This window comes from Zosterops lateralis, assembly GCF_965231275.1.
Source record: "Zosterops lateralis genome assembly, chromosome: 21".
Lineage (NCBI taxonomy): Eukaryota > Metazoa > Chordata > Aves > Passeriformes > Zosteropidae > Zosterops > Zosterops lateralis.
In genome coordinates, this window is record NC_139781.1 from 519,851 (window position 1) to 538,679 (window position 18,829).

Here is an 18,829-nt window from a genome sequence, read left to right on the forward strand (position 1 = left end):
TCACTGCACGACTCCTCATCCCATTGGGAGGTGCTCTGCCCAGGGGGAAGAGCCAAGCATTCCCACCTGGAGAGAATCTGGGATTTGGGACAGGACAAGCAGCCCTGACCCACTGGATTCCCAGAGGAGCAGAGCTCCCAGACCTTTCTGTGGGATCACTGCTTCAGGAAGAGCCCCTCACCTGGACTGCTCCCACCACCCTGCTCAGGTTGTGTTCTGACTCTGTCAGGGGTCTTTTGTGTTACTGCATTTATTTTATTTTATTTTACCTTTTTACCTTTCTTCTTATTAAATTGTACTTCTGACTTGGAGCCTCTCACTTGTTTTGCTTTCAAACCACTACATGATACCAGAAGTTTCAGAAGCATTTTCTTACACATTCACGGCACATCTTTTTAATTTAGGCTATAAAGCAACAATAAATTCTAGGAAAAAACAGTATCAGCTTGTTGTGTCAGCAACAACAACAAATAAACACGAGGAGAACAGCTTATTTTACCTTTTTGCTACCAGAGGAGCTCTTCTCCATCTTCTCTGCCTTGATGGAGTCACCTTTCTCTTTTCCTGAAGATTTAGATTTGGTTTTCTCCTTTTCTTTCTCATTCAAGCGAGGGGAATCAGAAGGGCTTTCGCTCTTGCTGTGTTTTGAAGAGCCAGCTAGGAGCAAAAGAGAAGGCTGTAACTCAGAGCAGGCCCAGCCTGGCACACACACAAACATCCAACACCTACTTGTGCCGTTCTCCTCCTTGCGGCGCTTCGTGGAGTCCTGGGGCACCTCCCGCTCACTGTTGGAATGATCCTGGCACCAAACAAAATTGTGCACATGTTAGCACACTGAAACACACTCCTGAAGCAGCACCTGATCATGCTCTTATTCTGGAGAACTAATTTGTGAATCCTTAGAATGTAAGTGAGCTGTGACACCTGGTGTGAGGTTTCTGGGGATCAGTTTGGAGGGAGGCCTGAAATTATTCCTGCAAACCAACCTTTGAAAGGGTAACAGAACCAAAAATCCACCTCAGGCACAGAGAACTCCTGCTCAGGGGCTGTACAGCAAATTATTACTGCAAGGGCTTGGGCAGAAAGCTTTCCAGGCACACACCAACTGTCTAAACCAGTCCAGGAAAAATGTCACCAACCCTTTTCCGATCTTTCCTGTCCTTCTCATCTTTCTTCTCTCTCTCTCTGGATCTTTCCCTTGACTTGTCCAAATCTTTCTTCTCCACTTCTCTCTCCTTACTCTTGGACAGTGTTGGAGTAGTGTGGTTTATGTAGTGCTGTTAAATTAAGGCAACATCACCAAATGTTAATGTGTATTCCTAGACATGTAAATAAAAAGAAGTCTTATTCTAACATATCAGCTCTAGCTCAAATATTAAACATAAATACTTTATTAGCAAAACAAAGCGATTGAAGACATGTTCAAACTCATCATCTATAATTTAACCTACATCTTACTTACTCAAGAGTATTTTCTCTTAAGTGGAACATTTGTATTAAATACACACAGCACTGTTCACCAAGACTGCTGGATGCATGAACACAGATCAGACACAGAGCCACAAAAACAGGATGTGAAGGTTACTGGACTCAGTAATATTTGCAATAATAATACTGCAGCCTTGCCTGGAATGAATGGAAGGAATCAACTGCTTAAACAAGCTATATTTGTAAAGAATAATCTTTATCAACAACGTATTTAAGACAATATTTTGAATAATGTCTTTTAATTTAATTTCTAACCCTCAAATGAGAAAAACAGCTGAACATAGAAAAGAACTGGTTTTTTTCTGTAATGTGTTCTAGATTGTTATTCCACTATCTCTTCTAACCAATTCTTGTAAGCTCCATAAACCAGGTAGTGCATGTGTTATATAAATATGGATATATTACAGCAATTATACCTGTCTTTTAAAAAACAATTATACAGTTAGACCTAAGAAATATTAAGAGCACATTTTAAATTAAAACCACTTCCCTTGGTATTTAAGTTACACCAGCACAAAGATTCAAATCAGTATACGTCAATCTTTCCCCAGTTCTGTAAGTTAACAATTTTATTTGGGGACTAAAATATCTTTATTAAAATGTTCTCTGTCTTTCTTTTAGAAAGACGCTTTACTTAAAAGGACACCAACAAAAGAGGTAAGTGGAAGATTAGTTTCAAACAATCAAGGTATCACTTGAACCAAACTAATTAGTGTTTCAAACAACTTTCAAAATTAAAGCAATCCTGTCCTTCCCCAGTTTCAGTAAATGTTTAACTTACCAAAACCTGATGTTAGTGATCCTATATTAAAAGTCACACTGACAAAATTTAGGTTTCTTTCCTTTTATTATTTCACTGGAATTTTATTATCCCACAACAGAGACTGAACCTTCAGTACTTCTTACACTGGGTATTTCTTTTTGCTCTTCTCCCTCACTCCTCTTTTCTTATTCCATTTCCTACAGGGCCACTGCACAAGGAAATTCATCCCTGCTCTCTTCTTTGGTGACATTGACATGCAAATGTGTTGTTTCCTAGAGCTGCTTTCCACAGGAGAAAGCAAACTCATGGCTCTGCTTTCTCCTGTTCCATTTCTGGTGCTCTCCTGGCTGTTCAGGACAGGTCCCACTGCTTCTCTGCCATTCCAATCCCATCCCTTCCCCAAGTAAGTACATGGAAGTAAAGAACATTTCACTTGTCTTACACCATGTACAGGGAACATTGACATCAAGTGCTTTAAGTCTGTTAGAAGGGCACTGAGGAGTGAAGATTAGTTCATTAAGGGAGAAAGATCAGAAAAGAGCATTTAGAAAAGGAAGGAAGGGTTGGACACCCCCCATTCCCCAAACACTTAAAGAATAGATCCATTAAAGGTCACACAACTGCAATACACTTCCAGCTAAGTCTACACAAACACATTACAATTAATTCTAAAACATAACTTTTCAAATCAACTAGAAAAATAAAGCTGCTTGCTGTTAACTTAATTACAAATAGTTCCACTTGCCTGCTTAATTAAATCACTGTGCTAATAAGTAAAATAAGTATTTTTAAATAAAACTTAGGCTTAAGTAATAAAAACGTAAGCAGAATTTCAAATAATCAGCTGAATCTTAACTCATACAGTAAGGAGAGGAAAAGAGATTTTACAGATTCCCATACACCACCCTTCAGGCAGAGGTAAGCTATAAGACAAATACTATCGTTTCCAAATTTTTAAAAAAATTAAATATACAAGATATGATGATGATGATTTATAGAAGTATCTGGATTCAATCTACAGACACTGTAGTTTCATCAATGGTAAGACTAAAGGATGTTTCCCATATACACTATCTCTACAATCAGATACAGTTGGTATTGGAAATTCAATTTAAAAAAATCAACCAGCAAGTGTCCGTTACAGAATGACAGCTCTTTTGATTTAAAACAAAGTGTTCTGAACACTTTGCATAAAGATAACTACAACTAAAACAACAGTGCAAATACAGAGTATCAATATTCCAGAGACCTCTCAAATATTCTTTAATTACTATTCTTTAAAATTATATGTCATATTCAAACCCCTCAAACAATTCTAAGAACTATTTTAGCTATTCTATTAGCTTTTCAGCTAAACAAATGGCTTAATCATAAAGACATTTCTGTGTATTCACAAGTTTTAGAGGGAAATAGAAGAGACATTGACATACCGTATCTCTTCAAAATATCGACAGAAAACAAAAATCCCCTGAATTTACCTATGTTGCTTCTACATTATCAACCATCTCTCCTATACAAAGGATTTACACACCAGGACAAAAACCCCCCATCCCTCTATTCCTACACTAGTATTTACTAGGAAGGGAATTTGAATTTCTGATGGGAGTTTGCCATGACCAAAAGCGAACTTCTCTCTGCAACAAAACATGAAAATAACTTGGCTGGTTTCTAAGAGATTCAAACCTTTGCTGAAGAGTCCTTGAGTTCGTTGAGGTTGTCCTGTAGAAAATGAACGGAGATGACACGTGAGCTGGAATAGTTTTCACAAACCAGAGGGACTTTGGGAAGCATGGCCGTGCCCTTGAAACAAAACCAGCTACTCCTTCTGGAACAGATCTCATGTTAATACCATACTCTGAATAAAGCTACAAACTGAAATACTTTTTAAAAAGAAGTGGATGGGGGGGGGAAGACAGCCATTATCTATTCTCTAGACTCTGCTACAAATAAACTACAAAATAAGTCTCTATCTAATTCTTCCTAAAACAGTGAAAACACACTCTCCTGCCTAGACAAAAATATAAAGAAAAAGTAATCTTAAGTCTACATATAGCTGAACAAGAGGTAAAACACGTTTAAAATACTTTTAAACCTGTATCTTCTCCACTTTCAGTTAAATGTGGTAGAAGTCACTCTAAAATGATCTTATGCTGCCATTTATAAAAAAAACTTTATCACTGAGTATCACTGTCATCTCAAAGCTAGTAAAAGCTATTTGAATTTTCCAAAATTAGATTAAACCTCTCTTACATAGAAAAAGATGTACTTTGAAAAAACAGAAAAAAGAGAAGAGCTTGTTCTAAAGTTGGTAAGGTGATGAAGTTTAAAGACCCACATAATCCATCACAGTGCTCTTGATGAAATATTGGTAACTTACAGTTGACAATGTTCAACGTACTGCAAATTCAAAGATTCCATGAACATAGATGGTTTAGAAATAATAAAAATATGGAGCAAGGAATGGCTACCCTGAGTCTTCAAGTAGGCTACGCCCATGGTTTTGTGCTGCTCGAGTGCTTGGGCTCTCTCTTTGCTGGGTAGGAGGCTTGGTGGCCACATCTGGGTTTATCGTAACGGTGGGAACCCATTGGAAATAAACAAACCTCGAAGGGAAGGTACAACAGAAGCTGCATGCGCACTGAATATACACAACTACAGGAGAACTGATCACCAAGGAGACTTTAAAATGGAGCTCCTTTCAAGACTCCTCCTGAGAAGGCACACATCGGGGTATGATGCTCATCAAGAAGCCTGATGAATTCAGAGGTATCGCACATCCCATATCATCCAGGAATCTTCAGTGCTAGAGATTCTTCAAAGAAGTGCAGAAAAATATGCTCCACTCTGTTGCAAAGACTCATTTGCTTGTAGCTACCATTGCACTCCAAAAAAACTGACTGCTTAAAGCAATGAGGCACTTCTGTGTAAAAATTCTCTTGAAATTTCCAAACACTATTTTACAAAATTTGTGCTAGGTCCTTGAAGCATTATTTTGGTTAATTAAAAAATATTTTTATAGAAAAAAAGACAGTCCGCCAATAAAGAAAAGGAATGCATTTTCTAATGCAACATAAAACCTCCAGTGGCTCCAGGGTATACTTGGCACAAAACTTGAAGGAAGTCGAATAGTGGCATCCCAAAGTGGTGAGCCTAACATGGGTGCTGCCTTCCTCAGGCTATACTAACCTTTACTGTTGAGGAATGTGATGGAGAAGAATGTGTATCGACTTTGCGGCGTTTTTGTTCTGAGGGAGGAACAGGAAAAACACGATTAAAACACAGCTCAAAGAGGACAACCAAATAATGTCACTTCCTGAAGTACCAACATAATTACAGCTAGATTTCTTATCACTATGTGAATTCTGTTCTCCTCAAGCTATCTGGAGTTAGCAGCATACCTTAACCATCTTTATGAAAGTTTGCAGCAAAAGTGTAATGTAAACAAACTGCTGCAAAATGATGCTCACTCCAAAGTTCCATTTTATGGAAGTCAATATCTGAATTTCAGAATTGCTATGAAGACCCTGAACAGGTGAACTCTATGAAAAGCATTACAGCCCTCCCTTATGTGGTTTGCCTTAAGCAGCACAAATATAAAAATCAACACCAGCCTCAGATAACAACTTAAGGATTTGCTGACCCTTAACATAAGAAGGGACTGATAAAGCTTTCTGCATCCTTGTTAAGGATGCAAATGCCTATATCTTTCACTTTCCCTGTTTTCTTCCAATTCAAAGGGTTTTTTGCAAAACCTGCATGGTCAAAGTTCTATATTTTAACAAAAGACCATTTAGACTTACATTTAAAAATGGCAAGCTTTGTGAAAACAAGCATTCACTGGAGATGTGTGAAGTTCACACATTCACACAGTTTGCCTTTTGGAGATATTCTGACCACCTCCTTTAGATACTGATGGTATTGAAAAGCCAGTACCAAAATCTTACTTATTATGTAGGGATTCTCTCTCAACTTCTCTGGTGTTTTTTGACATTCAGTGATTTTCAACTGACACATTCTGTGTTTCTAGACAAAAACATAAACTAAACTAGACATAAACTTACCCCTCTCAGATTCTGATGTTTCTGATCGGGGAACAGGTGACTTCAAGGACCCAGCTACTGGCACCTTTTCTCCTCCTTTAGCATTTTCCTTGGATTTCATTTCCTTTGCCAGATCTCTTTCTCTGGACGGTTCCTTTTCTCGCTCCTTTTCTGCAGTTGACTTGGACTCAATGATGGTAACCACCGTCTTGGACTTTTCTTCTTTGGAAGCTTTTTCTTCTTTCTTCACTTTTTCCTTCTCTTTGTCAGACTTTGGTGTTTTCTCCTTGATCTCTCTTGCTTTCTCCTCTTTGTTTGCCCGTTCTTCCTTCGGTTTATCTTTCCCATCTTTCCCAAGTGCCTTCATCTCTGGAGTGGCAGCTGGAGTCTTCTCTTTTTTTTCTTTTTCTTTTTCCTTCCCACTTTTTTCTTTATCATCTTTCTCTTTAATAATTTTGCTGCATCAGAAATAAAATGGCCAATTAGCATGGATACAAAACACAGCTCTAGCTTTAGCACACAAGTTTTACTTCTGAATGTTTGACAGAATTTCCTGCAGCAGACACTGTAAGATTTCAGATTTACTGTTTCTTTATCAGAAGAGCAACAAACAAATGTTCTCATTTAGCTTTTGTAGTTAAAATGAAATGCAATTATCAGCAGAACTGTGTACTTTGAAAGAAATAATGTCATTTTTTACACTTTGAAGAAATGGAAACTATTTACACAGAACCCAGAAGTAAAAATGAAAGGCAGGCCATTTTCAAGTGTATTTCTGTGGCTTGGAAGGAAGAAAATAGAGAATGTGTAAGAGCAGTTTTTCTCACCTATTAGATGCAGTGTTCCCATTGCTTGTTGTCACCTTCGGTGTAGTGTTGACAGTTTTATTAATAACTTTCACCACACCCTGAGACTTCTCCTTTAGTTTATCTGCTTTAAGAAAGAAAGAAAACAGCTCTGTTTCAACAAGTTAATCTATATCCTATTGGTTAAAATATAACAAGTAGCTGAGCATATTCATGTCAGGTCATGTGTAGCCAACAGCTAAAACAGGCAGCAGATCACTCCCTCCCAAAATCAAGTAAAAATAAAGAACATGCACTGATCCTATTTAGCCTCACAATTATATTTTTTCTTTTTAGCTTAATGAGGCAAATTTTGAGAGAAGTCTGTAATGGCAGAAAAATTCTACTAAAAAATAAGCATATAATAATCATAGGTGTGTTTACCAGTCTCCTCAGCAGTGCCCTCTTCCAGCCTAACTGTATTTATTGTGAGAGACGTTGGCATCCCAGCACCACCTGGCCCATTTTGTACTGTGGCAGGTACAGCATTCCTGGCAGGTGGGTCTTTGTGGTGAAATTCATTTTCAGGTATCATGAAAGGCTTCCTACTTTTCAACTGTCCAGAATAGCTGCAAGTCGCACAGATTGTTAAATATGCACAAACATAAAGCAAAACATGGGTTGAATCTTAAATGTGGATCTAATCTAACAGTTCATCTGTTATTTATTTCACAGCTTTTCCTAACTGATATGCAGTTTCTTCCCCCTATATTGATGAGCTCAAAAGAAAAAGAAAAACAAACAAACCCACTAGACACAGAAGCAGCCCTACCTCCACACCCTCTTCCTCATCACCACACACACACCCCTGGCCAAACACACAGAGCAAACTGACTGCTGACAAAACTTCCAACTCTCAGGGCAACCTGAACTGCCCCTCAGGCATACAAAGATGATTCCACATTCACCACAGGAGATGGAACATGTAGCTAAGCATTTTAGAATCATATGCACTTCCAATATCTAACCAAACCTGCAGCAATGGCCCTTTGCTTTCTTCCTTTTACTATCCCTCCTCTTTCCTTGCTGCCATATTATTTCTCTAAAATTAAGCTATGCTCTTGTGAGTAGAAACCTTTACTATTTTAAGTGTTTCATTAGAGTCTTGTAAAGGAACTTAGTGATCATCCAGCACAAAATGAACGTTTTCATTCACACTGCCAGCACCGAGATGCAGGATAGCGAAATCTTCTGTGATAAGGTAAAAATCAAATGTTAGGACTGTAAAAGTTCCGAGTCTTTAGATGCCTTTCATGATCCACTTTTAACCACTTTCTTAAATAAGTTGTTGTTACCCCATAGCCAATGCATAAAGATCAGGTCTCTTCTCTTTCTCTTCCTGACAGATCTTGTGTACTCTTCTTTCCAAGGCTTGACCCAGGTTCAGCACTTTTGGGTACCATGGAAGGATTTTGGTCAGCACAATCAGGATGTTTCTGATATGTGTATATTCACCTGTTTCCAGACAGTGCACAGAAGCCTAAAACATAAATTAAATCTAATGAAGTTGGGTTTTTTTTTAAAGCATTCAAGAAAACAAAAGATTTTTGGCATCTCTATTTACCTTAGTTAATTTATAGTGCCACTTGTGTACCACGTGTCTAAAATTCTCATAATCCAACTGATCAGCCTTATTGCCACCATCAAATCCAGTTGCTCGTAATATAGTTAGGAAGCCTGGATAGTTGCCACACTCCTACACACACATCAAAGAACAGGAAAACATTATTTACTGGGAAAGAAAAAAGGCAATTCTAAATTCTACACTCTAAAGAATGAGACATGATCACACTTCACAAGACTCACATAATATTTCTGAAGCTAATTTATGCTGAAATTTTAGTTGTGGGTGAGAGAAAAGATTATTCATCATTTAACTAGCTTGTGTAAGGAATATTAAGAGAGTTCCCATATGCTCCCTAAATTATCTTCAAGGTAAGCTATGTGAAAATCAGAAATGGAAAGGGTTTTATTAGCAAATATATTTTTTAACACCATATAAAATTACTTCCATCCAAACTACATGAATTATAGTAATACACAATTCAATTTTAACATTATGCCATCAGAAAAATACAATTGCACTGTTTTTAAATCTAACAGTTTCACTGAATCTATTTTTACTGGGCTGAATTACACAAATGGTTAGTACATATTCTAGTGAGCAAACTCATTTTAGTAATTTCCTGTACCTTCTCATATATGACTCTGTCACTATGCCATCTGGTCACAGTCTCCAGCATACAGCATAAAAACCTGCCATACCTACTGGCTTCATTCTCTGTGCAACTTGCAACTGTGTATATAATATCAGAGAAAACCTGTGAACAGAGCAGGAAAACGTTACTATGACCTCACTGGATTACAAAAGCAAAAAAACCTAGCAACATTTTTAATTTCTCTCATCTAAACCACCATTAAGCTGGTTTCTAAATACAACAGAGACTGCTCATAAAATACTGCTTGTTTACCAACTGCTGGTCCTTCATTTTTAGTCCAGAATCCAAGCACGCAGCTGCTGCTGACACTGATAGTTCACTGACAGTTCAAGTGTCTTCACTGACATAACTGCTTTATTTTCAAATTAACAATCTTTTTAAGCTGGTAGAGGCAAACATCTAGGGCTACCCTAGCTTGGGATGTCTGTAGTGGTAGTGATGACAATACAGAGTTGTAGCTACTCACTCGGTCATAGCAGAGCAGTGTGGAGAAGTTGGGTGTTTTCTGCTGATGCACCAGTTCAACAAAGTGAGCACAGTAAACTGCATCAATTGCCGAAAAAATACATCGAGGAAATATACACAACTGTAAAAATTTGGTGATAGTCTCGTTTTTGGTAGATTCTTCAAAAAACAGAAGTTAAGAGGGGGGAAAAAAGAACAGAAAAATAAAGTAAATTAATGGTTTATCATTCAACTACTCTCTTCCCGAGAAGTTCAGTTTGACAGATACATACTCTGGTTTTTGCACACTTGCCCACCTATATTTCAGACATATCTTTGGCACTGATCAGAAAAAGTCAATATAAGTGCAACTGTCTGAGGGTGGAGATAGAATAGCAGGGTGGAAGCAGCAAATGTTTATTTCTTATTGGCAAAATTCTTCTTTCACACAACAGTGCTAAAAACAGGGAAAGCTTCAGTACACTCCTCCACCTGCTCAAATTGTGCACACCAGCAAAGCAAATGCCACCTGCTTTCTACATGGGCTGACTTTCAGTTTGGTTTCCTCTGTAGCTGAAGAACATGCTGTCTCTATAGAATCCATTAATAATCATTTCTCCAATTAATCAAACACACAGAGGAATTTAAAGAAGAACAGCCTTCAGTAAACCACCACTAATTTCTTGTAGCTCATTTGCTACAGTACATGAAATGTTTATAGGGAACAGTGTTTCTTCATGAAACCAGTTGGATGGATCTTACATGAGTTGGACAACAAAACTCTTTTCCACTGGGTTATGCTAGGCTTCTTGGAACAGACGAACTACTACTCCAGTTACAAACTCAAAGTTCATCCAGAGAAGAAAACTGACCAGAGAAAAACATTTCAGATTAACCACACCAGCAGAATTCACAAGCAAGATGAAACATTACAGACATTCTGTAGAAGAAAAAACTTGGTTCTGCTTGCTGTGTATCTGCCCTCTGAACGTGTGCATGCTGTCTCACTGCATGGGGCTCTCAGGCTGGCACACCACCGATCCTGTCACTGGAACTGGCTTTATGTCACCACCCAAACCCTGGCATATTGCTCCTAATCACAGTACTCAAACAAAGGAAGTTAACTCAAACAATCATTTTGAGACTTTACAGGCCTATTTTTTGTCCTGTAGCAATTACACTAACGTAGCAGCATTCTGACTACAGTTAGCAAGTACAAGCCAGCTTGCAATTACAAATTTCCACTGCATTGGTCTTATTACCTTCTTTTCTAAATTAGGGCAAAATTTAAAATGTCTTGACATTGCAAGAAACAAAAAACTTCTCTATGAAAACCAACTACTCAGCATTTGCAAAGACATGTGACACTCTAACTAAAAATTCACCTTGCTACCAGACGTCATCATATAAAGAGATCAAATTATCAAATCAACTTTAAGAGTATTTGTGCAAGGAAGTTCTGGAGACAGTGACAACTGCAGAAACAGCCACAGCATTTTGCCCAGGCACACTTACTTGCCAGAAGCCAGTTATCCTTCTCTAGTTTCAGTCTTTGCAGAACCCTCTGCACATGTTCCAACTGCTTCTTCTCCTCTTCCAGGAGCTTGTCCTGCAGAGCTGTGCAACGTTCTTTTTCTTTTTTCTTTTTATTTGGAGGCTACAAAATGTCAGTGAAACTCATTTAGTATTACATTAGAACTTGCTATAGACAGAGAACCAAGTTCCTGGTAATACTAAGGAATACTTGAAAAACTTCACTTAAAAATGTTCTGCTCTAATAATCAACTGATTTTATGAACACTGGCTGACTATAGTTAAGACAAGAATGAGCAGACAAACCACAGATAGGTGTCAAGACCTGCTTCCTGACACTGATTTTCCAGTAATTTTCACTTACTGGAGTCACTAGTAATTTTAACATGGGAGTCATGAAGGAAAATTAATCCAGATCATGTTGATGTGGCAATCAGAATGGATGAACCAGGTGACAAAACTTCCCAAATCTAAACAACCTTAATATAATACTTTAATATAATGAAAAGAAACTTTTAAGGCTAGCAAGTTTAAACTGGACCACAAAATTGTATCAACATACCATTTCCTGATTGTCATCTATGGCTTTCATCTGGACTTTAAGTTTATTGACTTCTCTGTCATAGCTGCTGTGTGGCACAGCAAGGTCATACATGGTTAAAGACCAGAATGTGGCATAAAACTGAGGGCTGATGTCATCCCACACTTTAGGGAGGTGCAGAGAAATCACAGCTTCATGAACAGGAGCCATCACCAGCTCACATGATGTAATGTATTTGTGAACTTTGTGCTGCTGCTTATTTCCCTTCTCAGCTTTTTTTAATTCATCATACTTTGACTGTGGATAAAAAAATAAAAGAAATTAAAAACTGTAATCTATGTATACAAAAATTAAACTTATATTGTAATTGAACTTTTCTATACAACATTTACTTGTGAAATGTCAGTACATAAAGCACAGAAGAACCTCCTACAGAACCTTTAGTCTTCATCCTTATTGGATGGATTAATCTTTCCTCACTGATGCTGCTACCTGTTGTTATAGTAATACATTATACTACACCAAGTAAAAACTGCTCTCCATACTGAACTGTTTAGATGCAGGAACAAATTCATTTCTGACACTTCCCAAGACAGCACACCTTTGGCAGCTGCAACGCTTTCGTCCACAGCAAAAATCCATCTAGAACACCTGCAGAAGAACTTACACCTTTGAGGGAAAAGGGAGGGAGACCATTCCTACTGATAACCCAAGACACCCAAAGAGGTGATTTCATTAGCTACAACCTCTGTCAGTTGTGTGAAAGTTGACACACGGGCCTTATTTTCTCAGAAGATTAGAGATAACCTGTCCCAGCCCACAGCTTCTACTTCTAACTCTACTCACAAAACTTCGCAAGTTTTATTTAGCAAACAAACTTTATCTGGAAGCCACCATGTGTACTGGTACCAGGTATAAGGAGCTGTACTCACTGAAATGTGGTGTGCATACATGGGCCTGGAGAGGAAAAATGCAGCATCATGAGGTGTGTGAAACTCATTACAGAGAACATCAATAGAAGGCACTCGCTTTATGTAATCCTCTGTGCTTAGATTGGATGCTAAAAACCCACCAAACTGGACCAGGGTGTCATGGCACTGCAAGTAAAAAATACAAAAGGTTAGTGAACATTATTATTTTGTTCTCAGGGAGAGCTTCAAAGCTTGGGTTTTTTTTACCTTTTTGTTTCTTGTTAAAACTGCTAACACCAAATAGGAGAACAAGTATTTCTTGTGGGGGAAGAACAATAAAATAAAAACCCCCATCTAGAAAAGCCAGCAGAACTCAAGAGCATTTTATTTCTACCAGAATGGAATGCAACTAGTTCCTACAGCCTAAGACAGCAAAAGAATTTTTTTTTAAAAGAAAGTTTCACTAGCAACGTAAGATTAGAAAAACATGATGGACACTTCAAAAGTAAGCATTTAATTTTTTATGACAAAGGGTGCTTTGCTCTTTTACTCCAAGGTCACTTGTCAATATAATATATTTTTAATACACCCACATATTTTAATGGAGCAACCCTGCAATCAGCTTTAAAATTCTTATGTATTTGTATTTATTGTACTGGATTCTCATATGCAATTCTATGGATTTTCTTATTTAAGTGCTGAATACATTAGAAGCTAACAAAAAGGAGGGGATCTCACATACACTTGTTTTTACTTGCCTGATCATACAGTTTTCCCACCAGCTTCAGGTGTTTTTCCCCTCCTTCTTGAAAGACAACACCATTTCTCTGCTGAGCCATAAGCAGGCACAGTGGGAGGGCAAGATCATGGTCCAATAATGCATCTTTTAATCTCTGAGATGATTTCTTTGTATTCCTGATTTGGCCGAAGTATCCACCCTGCACAGTACAGAAGAAGTTACCCAAGCTGGAAAACTGCACCACACAGGGAATCTGTGTGTGCTGACTGCAGAAATACTGATTAATTAACAGCAATAGAATTCACTGTCCATCAGTAAAACCCTCTGGATCCTGCACTGCAATGTATGTATAGAAGAATCAGCAACTAACCAGTTTTGCATGCTTTAATTAGTTTTTGCTGGTGTAAAATTAATTAATTAATTAGTTAATTAGGTTTTGCTGCTCCCCTGAGCAGGGCTGAGCCAGCAGGACTGCACCACAGCCAGGCTCAGTGGCTGCAGGAATGCACAGCTCTGTCAGGTCACACTCTCTTGGATATGAGATGCACAAGAATGAATGTTCACATCTGCACTGCACTGGCTGCCTGTCTCCAGGCCTGTAAGTTCAGCAGAGCTCACCTAATAAAGGACACACCTTTCCCAGCTGTGCTGCCAGAGCTCTTGAACCAGAGCCTTTAGGAGCACAGATGAAAAACAAAGGTTGTTATTACATTTAACACGAACCTCAGCTTTCAGCTGTTCACCACCAGTCATGGCTTCCAATTGCTCCATCGTCATTTCTTCAGTGATTTCTATCCCTGCCATTTTCTGCACTACCTCTTTTAAAATAAGCAAATCAAAGCTGCAAAGCAAATGGAACAGTGGAGTGAAAACAAGACAATTTGTTAAAGAACTGGAAGCTGTGACATTCAATATATATTACACAGCAGCACCACAATGCATGGCAAACATTTTCATTCTTTTTTTCCAGAAGAAACTGGTCTGTCAAGCACAAGGATTTCTTTATTGCAATGAAAAGCTAGTACTTTAAAGCAATGCAGTCATTCAACAGCTGGATTTCAGAACCCATTCAGAACTTAACTGTTTTTGAAGATGGTAGTGAATGTGGTGCTATTAAGTATCAGCAAATGAATCAAAGTGTATTGCTCCCTTTTGTTGCTTTCTATATTTCAAACTGTAGCTATATAGTTGTTTCATGAATATGGAATATTTCATATTTTGTTAGGCATTTCTAGAATAGTACACAGCCTTGGATGGAAAACATCTTATTTTAACTTGAAACACAGAATATATTAAATACTCCAATAATCATCCTGCCCAGAGACTAGGTTTTACTTCCTGCTCTGAATTCCATAAGGACAAAGGCTTGTCCTCAACAGAAGTATAGTAAACTGTATCCCAGTCACACAAAGCAGCAACGTTTTCCAGTTAACTTCTGAATTTTGTGTGACTTACTTATAAAAAGCATTGACCCAAGCCTTCCAAAACAAAATTTCATCTTTAAATAATTCATATGGCTTATATTTTTATTTGCTGTTCCAATCATAAGTAGGTTTTCTGTCTAGGAACTGTACAATACCAGCATAAGCTCCAATTCAAATACCTGAATATTGCTGAACTGTACTGAACTGACTTTTTTTTCCCCCCAAAATACTTACAGTTGTGATTTTGGGGAAGACAATGTACATTACTTACCCTTCCTCTGTAGCTCAATGTGATTGCCATCATCAGAACAAAAAGTAGGGACAGAGGAGCATGAAACTGAATGTCTGTGTCACAGGGAAGGGGAAAAAACTACATTTCTCAACATAACTACCCTAAAATATAACCTGTGTTATCACCATTGGAAAGCTGCCTTCCAATAACCATATGGAGATTTCCAATAGGAAAAAGCTGATACTCACCTATGTGATAAAATTAAGTAAGTAAATGAAACAATACTACTAGTGATGACAATGGGAAGACAAAAGGAAAAGTCAAATGGGAAATCTTGTTTTGAGTTATGATTGACACTGACACATGAAGAAACAATTCAACTACCACTAAATAAATTGGATAAAGTATTTACATAATATTAAAATGTTAAGAGCCATCTCTGCAGAGAAGACATTATGAGAAAAGAAAAACAAACTGTAATGGTCACACTGCTTTATATACTGCACACCTATTTTTTAAATAATGTACAATAACTTCTACGATGAAATTACACACTGGCAGGTTTTTCCCCTGTCTGGGCAACTGTTAAGAAAACTATTAATTAAGTTAAAGATGAAAAATCAGTGCTTCAAGAATGTCACAGCTATACAAATTAGAGGAAAAGCAAAATACTATGGAGTGTACCATTCTTTCTGCTATTTAACCTTCCCAGTGCTATGAATGGAGTTTACCACTGCTAGAGCCACAACTACATCAGTGCCTGTGTATCAGAGAAATAACACTTCATAAAATCTGAGTTTATATGGTCTGTATTGTGCAATACTTGCCTCTTGCCAGCTTTCAGCTGGTTGGCCACATACTGCAGCAGGCCTGCAAGTTCAATGGGGTATTTTCGGAAAACAGCACCACAAAAACTTGCCAGACCTAAAGCAGAGAGAAACAGCTGTGACTACACCTCTTCATCAAATAAACATGAACAGAGTGCACACGGCATCTCAGCAATACATGTATGTCTGCAATACAAAAGGAAAAAATATCTCCTATTGATTAAACCTGACAGCTCTCCATTTTGTTTTAAGTATCAGCCAGCAAGTGCCAGTGAAATACTGATCATAATCATCAATGGTTCAGTAGATCATTGGGGGGGGGGGGGGGGGGGGGGGTTGATGTATTTGAAGCATTACTGTAATAAATAAAACAAGAATACTAACTCTGCAGCCAGCTTGAGATTGTAGTGTCATCATGCTTCATTCTCTCCTTCTCAGGGTTTGCCAGTGCTTCAATGATACAATCTTTAGTGGAGTTAAAGAGTATTTTTCCTCAACTTACAAGCACGAAAGTTACAGACATTTGTTTTTCTGGCTTTTGTAATATATGAACATGATATGTAAGTACAGCAAGCACAAACATAGTTATGGTTTTAAAAAAATAAAATAGTAGTAACATGAAATAGTAACCTAAGAGGAGTATTTACCTCACTATTTACAAGATCACTATGCCTTCAAGAGCAAAAGTCGTAAAAACAAAGAATAATTTTCATAGTGAGAAAGAATTAACAGAGAGGGCTCCATAACCCGTTACAAGCGGAAAGGTGTTTGCAGACTTCATTGAAGTTCCAGCAAAAAAGTACAAAGAAGAGAAAACAGAGACAGTATTTAGTCACAGATAACAGATTTAACCTGGCTACAACTGCAGCTTTATCAATAAGTGATGCAGTAATTTACACCAAAGGATACATGCCAAGACATCATAGTTCAGGGAAGTGAGGTACTTCAGAGAATCAACCACCGGAGTTATCAGGTTATCATATTTTTGTATTTGTGATAAAATCTGCAAGTTACAACAGACATTCAGGTGAACAGAGACAGTACTCCTTATCCTTCACATAACAAAAGCATTTAACAATACTTGTCTTCAGAACCTACACAAAACATGCTTAAAATTAATTTTTCGAAGGTCTTAAACAACTATCAAAGTAAACAGACAATCTCATTAATCTATCTAGTACCTTAAAGATACTAGTTAAACATGTCTCTAATGTGTAAAAATAATTCTGTGTAATTTCTCTTTTCCATTATCAGCAAAGAAAATAATGAAAATATTTTTTCCGAGTATTTCTCAAGAATCCTAAACCTTAGCAGCAGAATTTCCTCTTGCTACATGCAGTAAGAAAGACTATTTAAAAAATACCTCCCAAAGCATGAAGCTAGGTCATGAAAGACTACAAATAACCTGTATTAATTTAGTTCTAGGATGTTCTCCTTTGATATATGACTCATATATATGTATATTGCAGCAGTAATTTCTTCAAGTACAGTCTAAAAACTGGTAAATCAATACCCTTCAGCACGTCTTCAGCACTCTGTAGCACTGAACAATCTTAAAAATCCTGCCCAACTTTGTAGGTGTATTTGACTTCAAAGCTTTAAGTTTTCTTCCAAATGACCCTGATCCAACCCTACCCCACTAACAGACAACTGTCAGAGCAACTTAACCTCAACATACATTCTGCACAACCTGATCAGCCATCCCTGGACCTGAGACCCACCTCTGCTTTCTCAACTTACACTTTCTTCTGCAGTTGGTTATTTAAGATAATGTATTATAACCATAATATATGGTTATATTTAATACCTCACTAAGTATTATTAAGTCATAGTTAATATTTTACTATGTCCACTACTAAAAAAATACTGCATTTTAAAATTTGTATCAGAAGTAAAAAATAATGGAATTAGAACCGCAAGTTTCCTCCTCAACTTCAATTATCTGTTGTCAGTATGAAATAGCATTCAAATACATGTAACTACATACATAATCAAATAAAATTGTAGGATTGCTGTGGCTGAGCTTCCCAATTTGTCTTCCAGAGGGTTTCACATTTTCCTTCGTTAAGCGCCTGTAAATGACGACATATTTTATTACAAAAGACAAGCTAGAAGAATATTAAAACAAGTTAGTTTCAATGGAAAAACATCTTCATTAGTCTCAGAGACTAAATTCTCACTAGAAAATGTGTTTTCAAGACATCTCAGCATAGAAATACTAATCCATTGAGAACTGGAAATGGAGAAATCCTCTAAGATGCAGACAGTCCAACCAATCCAGGCATCCCTCTGTTACTGTGGACAATATTCCAGCTTCAACTTCCAACATTTTCCTTCCAGAAGTAATCAGTGAAATCTGTGCCACATTCACCCAACTACCACGTGATGCTGTTAGTTGCTCTGGGAAATTTAACCGGGCCACAGATCAGTCAGTTTTTGTTGCACTCTGTTCACTGAAAAACAGTATTTCTGTCTTTGTGTTACAGTCCCACACATCTCCTACTGAAGATTTGAGCTCAGTCTGGAACCTGAAGCTGACAGCAAATTGCACACACAGTAATCTTCAACAACTGACAGCACTGTGGTTCAGCTGCTCAACTGAATCCACTGGAGAGGTTGATGGTGTGTGCAGCAATCAGAAGGGAATCAAAACAATTGTTCTAGCTTTCATAGCTCTGAGGCCAAAGGCTTTTACCCAGAAAAACTGTCTTGCCTATATGGAAAGGTTCTGATTATCCACACTGTAACACCACACCATCTGCTTCTGGCAAATGGAGAACCTAATTCCCTGACAGTGGCATCAAATGTGAGGTAAATCTGAAA

The 18,829-nt window shown here is 37.7% G+C and overlaps 1 protein-coding gene across 3 annotated transcripts in view; it reads right to left on the reverse strand.

Moving 5' to 3' along the window:
* The window catches only part of THOC2 (THO complex subunit 2), a 43,170-nt gene that overhangs the window by 2,860 nt on the left and 21,481 nt on the right, over nucleotides 1-18,829 (reverse strand). For 2 of the 3 annotated variants that reach the window (XM_083876293.1, XM_083876292.1), the window contains exons 16-36: nucleotides 17,994-18,078; nucleotides 16,916-17,009; nucleotides 16,391-16,471; nucleotides 16,007-16,103; nucleotides 14,247-14,364; nucleotides 13,543-13,722; nucleotides 12,806-12,970; nucleotides 11,895-12,170; nucleotides 11,315-11,456; nucleotides 9,822-9,979; nucleotides 9,329-9,457; nucleotides 8,701-8,832; nucleotides 8,432-8,616; nucleotides 7,521-7,705; nucleotides 7,119-7,224; nucleotides 6,313-6,749; nucleotides 5,438-5,496; nucleotides 3,935-3,970; nucleotides 1,140-1,277; nucleotides 730-799; nucleotides 500-657 (exon numbers count right to left, since the gene is read on the reverse strand). In XM_083876293.1, the coding sequence (XP_083732419.1) occupies nucleotides 500-657; nucleotides 730-799; nucleotides 1,140-1,277; nucleotides 3,935-3,970; nucleotides 5,438-5,496; nucleotides 6,313-6,749; nucleotides 7,119-7,224; nucleotides 7,521-7,705; nucleotides 8,432-8,616; nucleotides 8,701-8,832; nucleotides 9,329-9,457; nucleotides 9,822-9,979; nucleotides 11,315-11,456; nucleotides 11,895-12,170; nucleotides 12,806-12,970; nucleotides 13,543-13,722; nucleotides 14,247-14,364; nucleotides 16,007-16,103; nucleotides 16,391-16,471; nucleotides 16,916-17,009; nucleotides 17,994-18,078 (3,031 nt within the window). The remainder of the gene's footprint in view (nucleotides 1-499; nucleotides 658-729; nucleotides 800-1,139; nucleotides 1,278-3,934; nucleotides 3,971-5,437; nucleotides 5,497-6,312; nucleotides 6,750-7,118; nucleotides 7,225-7,520; nucleotides 7,706-8,431; nucleotides 8,617-8,700; nucleotides 8,833-9,328; nucleotides 9,458-9,821; nucleotides 9,980-11,314; nucleotides 11,457-11,894; nucleotides 12,171-12,805; nucleotides 12,971-13,542; nucleotides 13,723-14,246; nucleotides 14,365-16,006; nucleotides 16,104-16,390; nucleotides 16,472-16,915; nucleotides 17,010-17,993; nucleotides 18,079-18,829) is intronic. The other variant, XM_083876294.1, reaches the window with a different exon arrangement.